The 13105-nt window shown below is 48.7% G+C and overlaps 1 protein-coding gene across 1 annotated transcript; it reads right to left on the bottom strand.

The window, feature by feature from the left end:
- Nucleotides 1-2287: 2287 nt before the first annotated feature.
- LOC135877595 (transmembrane and coiled-coil domains protein 2-like) lies at nt 2288-12629 on the bottom strand. The gene is made up of 4 exons (XM_065403091.1): nt 12455-12629; nt 7556-8493; nt 5019-5154; nt 2288-2599 (listed from the first exon to the last, which is right to left on the bottom strand). Exons 1-4 carry the CDS (start codon nt 12494-12496, stop codon nt 2288-2290), a joined length of 1428 nt encoding a protein of 475 aa, XP_065259163.1. The 5' UTR covers nt 12497-12629.
- Between the last annotated feature and the right edge of the window lie 476 nt (nt 12630-13105).

The raw sequence follows: 13105 nt of genomic DNA, 5'->3' as shown, positions 1-13105 counted from the left end.
CTCAGAGCGTTGCTCGTACATTTCATGTGAGTTTTTCCAAAGGAGGTCTCTGCAGTATACGGCTGATCATTCTGAAGAGCAGTCTCCACCACCCAACACCAAAGCCAAACATGGTGGGGTGTTATTGCAGGCGTGCCCCCTCCCACTGCCCAAATGTTCTCAGTCCATATCTTAACCACGAGTGCCCAACTCAAATAGACACTCGAGGTTCCTGGACCCAGTTCTAGGTGCTGGTACGAGTGGCAGAAATGCAGGAGCCAAGCTTAGGTGCCCATATTTGATAAATGGACACCCCACATGTGTTCATCCTTCATAACTGGCACGGAAAAAGGCAAAAGGATGTTGGAGTTTTTGAACGGGCATTTGTAAATGTCTTGCAGGAAGGATTGCCATGAGGAGGGAAACAAGCTATCAGTTAAAGAACTCCTGGGGTCTGATTCTCCATCACGTTGCACCCTGTGCCACCCTTCGCACCAGGACCACGCTACATCAGAACAGGAACGTTTCACACCTACTTTGCACAGATGTGTCTGCACAACATGGAGAGAATCAGGCCCAATGCTTCCTCCTCCCAGTCCGTCCACCCTCTAGTCATTTATTCTTTATCATGCATCCATTCTGGCAAAGGTGCAAGGATCATACACAGACAAAGATCTGGAACGGGAAATGCCAGCATGTCCTTTATGAGCTGTGCTTCTTGCATATCATTTGCAACAACCCTTGAATAACTGACCTTTGCATCATACAAATGGGATCCTTGCACTTCTGCCTGTAGGAGCAATCCTAGCTAGGATTCATTGGTCAATTAAGTTAGACCAGGAATGAATTTCCTCGCTAGATCGTTACACTCCAAAGTCACAGCATGTCCCCGGTTCAGCTGAGAAACCAAAAGATAGCATGGACGAGCCCATAGCACCTTCTAGGTGTCAAAGCCCAAGAAACCAGGGGAGAGACAATACAGACAGTTTTCCTTTAATGGACAGAGGTGACTGGCTGTTCACCTACTTATGACAACCCCTCCTTCCAAGCACTCAATCCTGCATTCCGTGCCACACCCACCACATCCACTGACTTCTTTAGTACACCACAAGCATCCGTGGAAGTTCTGGCTGTGTCAGGAAAGCAGGAATGAGCTTCAAAGAGACGAATGGCCAAATTCTCTGTGACTGTAAACTGGCGCAGCTCCACTGAAGTCACTGGAGCTACACCCAATTGCAACAGGAGAGGATGTGATTGTATGTGTGTATACATACACACACGCACATAAATATGAAACCATTCAAGAAACTTTTGAGACAACATGCTCTGTCTTCTTTAGAGACATGGAGGCTGTGATAGCAGCTGCATTTTACCCCCACGCTCGATTCACAAATGGAAACAGAACCTCGAAATAAATTAAAACATGCGCACAACGCTTTGCGTAGATCGTAAATTTCATAGGTGCGATGTTGGAAGGTCCACGTGTCCCTGAAGAGATCAAACGAAAGCCAAAGGAGAAAAAAACAAAAGCCAACACAATGTGTTTCACCTGTGCCAGAAGTGTACGAGTTTTCTGATCGGAACCCGAACTGGTATCCGCTGGCCACACGCCAATGATCAGCTGTGCAAAGGACGCCATCCTAATAAATAAATAGCAACCCCAATTCTGCATCCGGCTTGTCAGCTGTTTGGTAACAATGGGAATGCACGTGCATCTGGTCTGGAGAAGCTGGTGTGGTGTGTACATTCTGCTTCATCAAACATGCAAGCTCTCCTGGGAGCAGAAACATTAGAATATTCACTTGAGCTCCACTTCTTCCTCGTGCTATTGATTTCTTTATTGCATCCCAGGTATGAGCTTTTCACCAGCCTTGTCTTTAAGAAAAAACCTCTCCTCTCTCTAGAGAAAGTTTCCCAGTGGCTGGGTTCGAAGGCAAACTCTGCTCTGGATACAAAGCTTTTAAATTCCAGTCCCGGTGGCGGCTGGCATGTAAAGAAAGCCTCGTGCCCAGAGACTATCATGATCATGTCATTTAAAAAAAAAACATGTCAGTTACAGGCTTCTTCCAAACTCTCCATCGCTCTCCCCATCCTCACCTTCCAGGGCTTCACGGAGGAGTGAACAATCGTGGCTCAACAGCCCATGCTCCTGGCCACAATGAGGATGCTGGATGTGACTACGGATGGGTGCAGGGGGTGGGAAACCAGACTGAACTGAATGAATGAAGACATTTTATGGAAGGCTCCAGTTTCTCCCCCCTCCCTTTCCTGTTTTCTCAGTAGGAAAATGGAATGCTGCCCCAGGGAATCAGCTGGGGAGCAACACATGCTCCAGGAAATAAGTGATGGAGTCCCAGTGCTTCCAGAGGAAGAGGAGGAAGAGGAACAGCAGGGCGGTGCTGAGGATGCGCATGCGGGTCTTCATGAGGGGCGTGATGAAGTTGGCGATGGTGGAGACGAAGACGAGCAGCACCGCCATGAGGGCCAGGATGACGTTGATGAATTTGCCCAGCAGGGCCCGGGCATTGGCGTTCTCCACCCCTTCCAGCTGCACCACCTGCTGCTGCTGCTGCTGGAGCTCCAGCTTGGTGACGCGGGTGAGGCACGACTCTACCGCTTCCTGCAGAGGTAGACGTGAACCAGGGTTAGTTTGGCCGCAGGGTAGGACACCACAGTGTAGCAGCTACATTGTGTGGCAGAGTGTGCTGTCTGGTGGTTAGAACCAGGACTCCTGGGTTCTGTGCCTGTCTCCATGAGAGAGGGGAAGCTAGTGGGTTAGAGCCAGGGACTGGGAAGCCAGGATGCCTGGGTTCTGTACTCGACTCAGTGAGGAAGTGTAGGTGAGAGTACAGCACTCCTTGTTTCTGTTCCTGGCTGTGACACCTTGGGACAAGATGCTTAAACAACGCTGTGTGCCTCAGTACACCCACCCGGAATAGGGGAGTGTTATTCACCTACCTCAGGGAGGTTGTCAGGCTCAATTAACATTTGCAAAGTGCTTTGAGATCTGTTGATGATGGGAGCTATCGCTATGCAAAGTAGAGATATTATTAGGGTTCTGATGTGACAATCTTGTACCACTTAAAGCATCACCCCGAAGAGCCTTACAATGAAGGTGTACGATAGTCAGAAAACCCCAAGTAAGGAATAAGCCAGTTGCAAGACTCCATTTTGGGATCCCTGGTTGACGGGACTCTTGTGCACAGGGCAAAATACTCCTCCCTCAAAACCTTCCCCACCTGCTTCCACACAAACCCGCTAATTCTGAGCATTAGACAGAGGTATTAGAGCAAGAGGGAGTATATAGTATGCACAATGGAGTAGGGAGAGCAGAGCTACAGCTATGTCTACCCACACGTGCCTGGTGAAGAGGGTGCAATGCATGTAAGTAAGGAAAGCACAGAGCTCTTCCATTGCTTTGCAGATTTGCATTTTGCTTGGTTTGCTCTCAATTCATGTGAAATGTATTTGCTTCCCTTCCACGATATATGTGCTATTTTTTTCCCAAAGGCTGAATAAAATCTGAGCATCAAATATAGTCAATTCCACTGGGAAATTCCCCAAATTGCCACGTGGGGGCAGAACAGTCCCCTGCAGATTGTGCTGAACAGCTACAGTCAAATCCACTCACTGGGGGCCTCTGATAAATGGCCCGTATATTATTGACACCTGAAAGGTGACCACGCAAAGGGCAGTGCGATGTGACAGTCCTAACGGAGCACTTCTGATCAGTCCCTCCAGTAATGGGTGCAATACAAAAACCCCGACAGGTAGACAGACGGACTGACAGATGCATAGATTTCAATGGCCTGTCCGTAAGACTCCAGCAGCCCCATTTTCAGAGGTGCTCCAGAGAGAAGTGGCAGCTGAGCACGTCTGGAAACTTGACCAAAACTGGGAGCTGGCATTTGCTCCCGTAGGTTTTAACGGGAATGTTGTGTGTAAGACATGAGAGGTAATTGTCCCATTCTACTTGTCAATGGTGAGGCCTCAGCTGGAGTGCTGTGTCCAGTTCTGGGTGCTACACTTGATGTGGACAAACTGGAGAGAGTCCAGAGGAGAGCAATACAAATGATCAAAGGTTTAGAAAACTTGACCTACGAGGAAAGGTTAAAAAACTTGAGCACACTTAGTCTTCAGAAAAGAAAACTGAGCCGGGACCTGAGAACAGTCTTCAAATATGCTAAGGGCTGTTATAAAGGGGATGGTGATCAATTGTTCTCCACGGCCACTGAAGGTGGGACAAGAGGTAATGGGCTTATTCTGTACCAAAGGAGATTTAGGTTAGATATTAGGAAAAGCTTCCTAACTCTCAGGGTAGTTAAGCTCTGGAACAGGTTTCCAAGGGAGGTTGTGGAATCTCCAACATTGGTGGTTTTTAAGAACAGGTTGGACGAACACCTGTCAGGGATGGTCTAGATTTACTAGGTCCTGCCTCAGCACAGGGGGCTGGACTAGATGGACTCTGGAGGTCCCTTGCAGCCCTACATTTCTGTGACTTCATGTTCCCTGCAATGAGCCCCTCTGCTCACCTCAGGCTGCTGCTCTGCCCAGCTGCTAAGTGAGTGACTCGGAACTTTGCATTGTTTCCAGAAACACCCTGTGTTTTCCTCATGTTCAAAGTGAATTTAGTTCACTAGGACCTGGACACGCTGCAGGCACACATTCCATGCGGGTCACTGAACAGCCATCAGTAGTCCATTACCAGTCCCCTGAGCCAGGCAGCTCCACACCAGACTAAGAGTCTCTGAGGGTCATGGCTAAATTGTCCCATTGCTGTCTCCTCTGGGCTCTCTGTCTCTGAAGAGCGTATCACAGCAAGTGACTGCTTTGGAGGGTGATAGCTCATTCCTTGAAAGTGCGATCCCCTTGATCGTTCAGGTACTAGCCCCACACTTCCCCCGAGGCATGTAGTGTCCCTTCTCCCATTGCAGAAATCTGCCCCCCCCCACCGCCCTGCCCCTTTCCTATCTCATCTGCAAAAGGACGCCAGTTCAGCTGAGTAAGGATGGTGGCGTGGGCTCTCTGAGTTCCCATACCTGGATGTCCCTGGCCCTCTCATAGGACTGATAGGCCACCTTCTCCTCCATGCTGGCTAGCTCTTGCTTTAGGTTGGTCATTTCATTCTGGTGGAGCTCCGTCAGGTCATTCAGCTGCTCTTCCAGGCGTTCGTATCTGGGGGAGGGAGGAGAAGGTGCATGGGGAAGGTGTGAATGGTGGCAGCCGGGTTATTACATTTGACTCCTCTTTCTCCTATCATGCAAGGAGAACAGTCTGTTTCCATCAAATTCAGATTCCATTAACTCCAGCTTCCCCCCCCCCCCCCCCACAGCCCAAACCTCACTGGCGCCCCAGATATTCGGCATACAGAGGTGACTTGGATGACATGGAAATGACTTTGGGTGTCAAGCAACTGAAGCACTCCACACAGCAATGGCACTATGGAATCTAAAATAAATAGGACAGGTTCCAGTGCTGCCTGGAGTCCACAGATGGACACTTTGAGGGATGCAGATTAGAAGCAGACAGAGGAGGCTGTGTGCACGCAGCGATCGATAACGTGGAGTTTATTTCATCTCTCTTCTGTTTTGTCTCTAGGATGCCTGGTTTGTGCTGCAGTCCCCGAGGAGCTGGCCTCGCTCTCAGAAGCAGCTATCTTGGATTCTCCAGCATTCCCTTAGCTGTGGAATGGACTCAAATGGCCCTGAAACCAGAGGTCAGTGGAGCTTCAGAATCTCCTGGTTACCCAGCTCCTAAGCATCTCCCGTGCCTCCCTCTCTGAGATGAAATGTGTTGGAAGGGGACCTTGTGTCTAATGGGGTGGGGGAAACGAACCTTCCACCCCATCTTATCCACAGAAGAGGCATAGCACAGGCAGCAGCAGTACGAATACAGCCCAGTGCCTTAGCCCTGATCTCTAAGGGTGAGAGGGCAGATCAGCTGCCTTCATCACCCATTCAGTCCTTGGACTTTGTGTCAAGACTGCCATCCAAGTGACCACGACAGGGGTGGTTGCCACTTGAGCTGCACCCCCACCTCGCTTCATGTGGGCCATCAGATGGCAATGGCTTTCCTACTGAACCTGGGCCCCTAAGCTGCATTCAGATCAGCAAACTCTAGTAAATGAGAGAGGCTCTGTGACCCTTACCCCTAGTCCCCTTTGTTGGAGGTGGGAGGGGGAGGAAGGAAGGGAGGGGAGTTTCTCTGGCCACTTCGGACTATCTGGATTTGGGAACATGGTGATTTATTTCCATCTCCTCTGACACTGGCAAGGATATTTCAGGACATTTTCCAGCTACTGAGAAGGGCTTGGAAGAAACTTCAAATAACAGGGGAAAGAAAGGAACCCCAATGACATCACAAGTCCGTACGTCTGTAACGTGTGAATTCTCACACAGGCTCTCAGTTGGAGAAGTATTTTTAAACAGTGTTTCAGCTTTTGTCCTCAGCCAGAATGATCTAAACAAAGAAAGCCCAAGCCAATGCCCCCTTTAGAAGCTGGTCCTTATTTCCTATTCCCAAGAGTTGAGAGGGCTGGCACTGCCTGTCGAGCAAGGTGATGCATTTCCTCTTGCCTCTTATAAATAGCAAATAGCCTTTTTTCTCAGGGTGATTGGCAGAGGGGAAGCATCACGGGATTCCTTTAGGGCTATTAGCTGCTGGGAGGTCCTACAGCTAAACAGACAGAGAGAGCCTGGCTCTTCAATGTGGAGGCTACATGGGAGCTTGCCGGGATCAATGTAACAAAGCCTGGTTCCTTTCCCTAATGGGAACAGAGTCCCAGGATTCCACTTCCCATGGAAAATAGAACACTCGGGTACTACAGTATGTACAGAGCCTTTCACCACTAGATTTGCCCTTTTGAATGGCTCGGCTTTGTTTCATTCCCTAAACCCGTGGTTCTCAGCCTTTTTTTGATCTGTGACCCACAAAATGGCCAATAGACCATCCCAGGATCCACCTTATTCCATAATCCTTTGTAGCTGGGTTTGTGGGTTTAAACTATAGTGCCCCCCCACTAGTAAAATATATTGAAATTTACATCCCCCTAAAAAGCCAAGTGCTCTCAGTAACACCCAATTTTTGTTTCTTCAAAGACACTGTCAAGGTGTGTGGCATCATTGTGGTAAATCAGTTACTTTCCACACTGGGAAGCTTGAAACGTGCATCTACTTCCTTACCAATATCCTCGTCCTCTGTGCACACACACATATTTGTTATTGTTGTTCAAGTGTGCACAGCGGTTTGTTATTGTAGGGTTGCTTCTGAGGGCCAGGCTGCATACACGGCTTTGTCACTGTAGAGTTGCTCAGGGGGTGCACGGAAGCTGCGCACATTGGTTTGTTATTGCAGGGTTGCTCATGAGCACTGTGGCAATGGGCGTTGAAGGCATTTGCTTTAACTGAACAGCTCTGCACAACGAATTGCAAAGAACTACATATAAAATAGCAATGCTATGAAGGGCCGATGGAGATGCAGGCCTACTGGTGTGAGCCACGTAGGAACAGCCTTGCAGAGACAGGGAGGTGGCACTCATGCACGCGCTCACACACAGCTGCACTGGGGCTGGCCCTACCTGTACCGCTCCTCTTGCAAGCACTGCGTCATGTAGGTATAGTCCCTCTGCAGCTGCGCCTTGAGATCCTCCATCGAGTCCTCCAGGTGCGACTGACTGTCCTTAATCTCCCGGAGCTCCTCCAGGATGGTGTCAAAGTTATTGTGGTGACTGTCCAGGGTATTGGACTTGGGGCTCCCCAAGCCGACGGGCCCTGCCCCTGAGTTGCTGCCCGCCGCAGATCCTGAGGTGGCGCTGGAGCACTCGTCGTCGCTGCCGTACTTGGGGCTGGACACCAGGGTGGCGCTGCCGCTCAGAGTCCTCGAGGCCTCCTCGGGGTGCCCGTCATCCAGAGTGTCCTTCAGGTGGGCGATGTTGTCGGCGCTGCCAAACTTGTTCCGGATCAGGCTGGCGAACTCCCGGGGCTTGGAGACCACAGCCGTGTGGGTGGCCTGGGACAAACCCGACAGGCTTCCCTTGACGCCTTCCACTACCCCGCCTCCGAAGCCGCTGATGCTGGACCGGACGTTGGCCCCCACATCCTTGAGGCCCTGGTGCATGTCCCGGAAGACATCCTTGGGCTGACGGGAGAGCCCGTTCTGTTCAATCTCCTTTAGCTTCTTGTGGTAGTGCTCAAGCTTCTTATGGAGCTGGGCGATGGTCTGGGCCGACTTCTGGTTCTTCTTCTCAAAGACTTGCTTGATGCGGGAGGCCTGCTGCTTGTCAGCGTTGTTGGCCAGCTTCAGGTACTCGGCTACGTTGTCGTCCCGAGCCTCCTGCTCAATCTTGATCTGCTCGGTGATCTTGAGGATTTTCTGGTGCAGGTGGTCGATGGCAGCTTTCGTCCTGTGCGGGTCTGGGGCGCCATCTGGGACATCCAAACAGATGTTGCTGACGTCGGCGTCGCCATGGCTGGCGTTGGAAGGCAGGCTAAGCGTGCTTACGTCCCCTTTGTCCAGCTGGGAGCAAAGAGAAAGGAGAAGAAATCTGAATAGAGGGGTCTAAAAACAATACACCCGGGGAGCCGGGGGAGCCTCCGGTTCCATAGCAATAAACAAACAGAGACAGAGAAAGACGAGAGACAGACAGCGAGAAGCAGCTTGGTTCCTGGTAGATGTTTCCCACCAGTAAAACCATTACTGACACCATTTGTAGAAGCCAGTGAGAAGATGCAGCAACAAAACTGTTACACTGGGTACCTTTACAGCAGATAGGCTATTCTTTGAGTAAGCTTTTGCTCTAAAGTCACCTGCACAAGGCAGCTTGCCTCCGACATTTTACCCTCGTTCAATGCAAGGATAGCATGCTAGATGCTCCGGTGTTTTACTAGATTTGCAAATCCAAACAATCTGGGGAAAATATCATTGAAAAAAGTTCTAAGTTTGGAAGCATTTCAGGTTCTAACATCTTGTACTCAGGATCTGTCTCCTCTCATCACAGAAGAGTTACTGCTTTGAGAATTCTAACACGGTTTAGCATAATTTCTTCCCAAGCTGCAAAGGTGGGGAAGTAACATTTTCTCCACTTTCCAGAGGAGGAAATGGATGCTCCGAGAGGGGCAGTGATTAGGCCTGAAGCTATTCAGTGAGTCAGTTTTCCCCCTCTAGCACCTGGCATTGGCCACTGTCGGACAGTGACACCTTCTCCTTCTGTAATAAGCTTCCAGATCCCTTTACAAACATTCTCAACCCCTCACGTCCCGCCGGGAGGGAAAGCAGCGCTTTAACTTACATTTTACAGACAGACAGCCTGAGGCACAGCGAGGGGAAGTGACTAGCCACAGGCCACATAAAAAAGTCGCGGGGAAGAGCCAGGAATAGAAACCAGGCCTGTCCCCCTGTCCCTAGTTTGAAATGCCGAAAGCACGCTGCCTTCCCATTTGAAAACCACACATCTTCCAGTGGCTGAGTTTTCTATGCAAATTGTTATGCAAATCTAGGTGACACATAAATGGCTTGCAGCTTCTAATGAAGAGTTGGCGAACAGTTAAATATTGTTGGCAGACACGGCCTGATTTCTAATTTCCATCAACTTTTCACCGAATGACCCTTTAGTACAGTATAATTTTGATCGCTCGTTACTTTCGAATACATTATCACCAGCATCTTGCACAGGAGGAGTGGCGCGTTCTCCAGAGACTGCACGTAAAGCTTTAATAACAGTGACGTGTCCTAGGTGTGGATGAGACAAGCACAGATTTCATTACTAGGAAGGGATTTGCCTCTGTTGTTTACTGTTGATTCTCCTCTCCTCCATGGGTTGCTGTTATATTAACCATAGGGACCCCCCTATTAATGACTTCAGTGGAAGCAGAAACCGGCCTTTAGACAATAAGCTCCTGGACACAGTGACCTTATCTTCCTATATATCTGTGATGTCTCATGAGCACCTACGGTGCTATAAAAATAATAGGGAGTCTGATCTTGCATGGAACACCCATCAACTTCAATGGAAGTTCAGCACGCAGAGGGCCCAGAAGATCGGGCCTAGGAGGCGATCTGCACTGTTCCATTGGATGCTTTACTCCCCAGGCTGCAGTGGTCCATCCACGCAGCGACCAGCCAGTCCTTCTGTCAGGTCCATGCATGGCTTCTGGCAGCCAGCGCTACTAGGTAAGGGTAGCTGGGGCTTGCGGTGGGATGTGCAGCATGTGGATACTTCTAGGGAACTCGAAGGGTGCTTTTGGACGGAGAACATTAAGGGTCCGTCCATGCTGGGGATAGTTGTAGCAGTGTAGTAGCTACACTGGTGCAAACCCCCAGCACAAATGCATTGTGTCAAATTCGGGGCTTGCACTAGTGCAAATTGCCCTGTTTAACCCTGGTGCAGCACATCTACACTGGGGCTTTGCACCAGTACCGACAGGCCCTATGCTGAGGATTGAGATGATCTTTGACTATACATAGAAATAAAGCGTTTTCTCTAAAATCAGACATGTTCCTTCTTCAGTCCTTGCCCACATCCATGGCCAAGAGAGAGATTACAAATGTGTGGAGGGAGGGGGGAATGGCTGATTCCCCTTTTTGGGGTGTTATAAAGACCCCAATTTCTAAAGATATTGTTAAGATCTGCAAAGACCTTTGAAGATGCAGAGAAAGCCTGTGTCCCCTGCTTGTATGTTTTGCAAAGCCCTGGTACTTGGCCAATAATAACATCACGCCATAATTGTTATATACGGTAATAGACTAGGAGCAAGAATGTCATTGAATTACAAACTGTTTGCCACAGGATTGAAAGCCACCTGCTGCAATATAGTCTGGAGGGAGTTTTACTGTTTTTTTTTAAATTTCTAGGTGCAATCCTAGCCCCAGTGAAGTCAGTGGGAGTTTTGCCATCTACTTCCATGGGGCCAGGATAGAATCATAGGACTGGAAGGGACCTCGAGAGGTCATCTAGTCCGGTCCCCTGCACTCAAGACAGGACTAAGTATTATCTAGACCATCCCTGACAGGTGTTTGTCCGACCTGCTCTTAAAAATCCTCAATGATGGAAATTCCACCACCTCCCTAGGCAATTTATTCCAGTGCTTAACCACTCTGACAGTTAGGAAGTTTTTCCTAATGTCCAGCCTAAACCTCCCTTGCTGCAATTTAAGCCCACTGCTTCTTGTCCTATCCTCAGAGGTTAAGAAGAACAATTTTTCTCCCTTCTCCTTGTAATAACCTTTTGTGTACTTGAAAACTGTTATCATGTCCCCTCTCAGTCTTCTCTTCTCCAGACTAAACAAACCCAATTTTTTCAATCTTCCCTCATAGCTCATGTTTTCTAGACCTTTCATCATTTTTGTTGCTCTTCTCTGGACTTTCTCCATATCTTTCCTGAAATGTGGCGCCTAGAACTGGACACAATACTCCAGTTGAGGCCTAATTAGCACAGAGTAGAGTAGAAGAATTACTTCTCATTTCTTGCTTACAATACTCCTGCTAATACATCCCAGAATGATGTTTGCTTTTTTTTGCAACAGCATTACACTGTTGACTCATATTTATCTTGTGATCCACTATGACCCCCAGATCTCTTTCTGCAGTACTCTTCCCTAGGCAGTCATTTCCCATTTTGTATATATGCAACTGATTGTTCCTTCCTAAGTGGAGTACTTTGCATTTGTCCTTATTTAATTTCATCCTATTTACTTCAGACCATTTCTCCAGTTTGTCTAGATCATTTTGAATTTTAATCCTATCCTCCAAAGCACTTGCAACCCCTCCCAGCTTGGTATTGTCCGCAAACTTTATAAGTGTACTCTCTATGCCATTATCTAAATCATTGATGATAATATTGAAGAGAACTGGACCCAGAACCAATCCCTGCGGGACCCCACTCGCTATGCCCTTCCAGCATGACTGTGAACCACTGATAACTACTCTCTGGGAACGATTTTCCAACCAGTTATGCATTCACCTTATAGTAGGATTTCACCCTTTGCCTTCCTTTTTCACAACGAGACTTCCCGATGCCCCGTAAACTGACCAGCTGTGTATCCCCTTTACTATTTGTATTATGCTCACACTGGGAGACCCTCAACCAAGGTCGGGGCCACATTGTGCTAGGTGCTGTATAGACACGAAGCAAGAAGCAGCCCTGCCCCAAAAAGCTAACGAAGGAAGGATTGTTACCCCGTTTCACAGACCGAAATTAAGTGACTAGTACAAGGTCCCATAGAGAGTCTGTGGCAGAGCCAGGGATTTAAACCAGGTCTCCAGTCTGGTGCCTTCACCATATACCCATTCTTCCTCTGTCATTCACCTCTCTCCCTACAAACAGAATAAGAAACCTCCTTCGGGGCATGGCCCTTAGAGGAGCTCAGAATGCCAGGTACTTGGCACATCTCAGGATCACACCCAGCCCCCTCAGCCTTTTACTGCTGGCAGTACCAACGGTTTCTCATTCAATCCACCCAGATCAGCATTTACAGGGTACCTTCCATTTTTCATCTGGATCCACCAACTTCTTCCGTCTCATGGTAGTTCAATCCTCATGGCTGAGCAGTGTGGAGAATCCAGCTAAGCAAGAGCAGCAAGAGAATACAGTCTGGGGTTTGTAAATGATGCCAGGGGACCCATCCAGAGCATGTATCGCTCTGTTTCAGATGCCTTACTGTACATTGGGGCAGGGGGCAGAAAGCCACGGGAACAAAACTCATCCAATATGCAACCCTGGAGAGAGCTGCAAACTTGCTTCATCCTTATTAGATCAGCACATTTTAAAAAAAACCTTGTAGACTTTACAAACCGCGGCTGCCAGGCTATTCTTAGCCATTTGGTTGCTCCTGTCCTTTTCCAGGCCCAGAGCCCCGGGAAGGCTTCACCCTTGTCTCTTATCGGCTGGCAGGAATTGGAAGCTGCAGGAAATGGATTTTTTTTCCAGCTGCATATTGCTATACACAGTAAAGGATAAAAGCCATTTTAAAAAAGAAATAAAACAACCCAAGATAGCAGCTCCGACGAAAGCTGAAAGAGGAAACTGGGCTCAAGCAATTAACTGGAGAAGTTGCTCAACTTTGTTTCCGTGAAATGCATAATTATGACCGAGACTGGGTCATTTAATTCCCTTTTTTGTCAAGTACACAGC

The sequence above is a fragment of the Emys orbicularis genome, chromosome 4 (assembly GCF_028017835.1).
Source record: "Emys orbicularis isolate rEmyOrb1 chromosome 4, rEmyOrb1.hap1, whole genome shotgun sequence".
NCBI classification, from domain to species: domain Eukaryota; kingdom Metazoa; phylum Chordata; order Testudines; family Emydidae; genus Emys; species Emys orbicularis.
This window is presented reverse-complemented; position numbering and strand designations above follow the sequence as displayed.

Bases quoted from the DNA above. Each gene is read 5' to 3' on its own strand.
- LOC135877595 (XM_065403091.1), bottom strand. From the start codon at position 12,496: ATGAGACGGAAGAAGTTGGTGGATCCAGATGAAAAATGGAAG. The intron at 8,494-12,454 runs GTACCCTGTAAA...CTTTGCTCCCAG, and splicing joins ATCCAGATGAAAAATGGAAG to CTGGACAAAGGGGACGTAAG. The intron at 5,155-7,555 runs GTAGGGCCAGCC...TCCCTCCCCCAG, and splicing joins TTGCAAGAGGAGCGGTACAG to ATACGAACGCCTGGAAGAGC.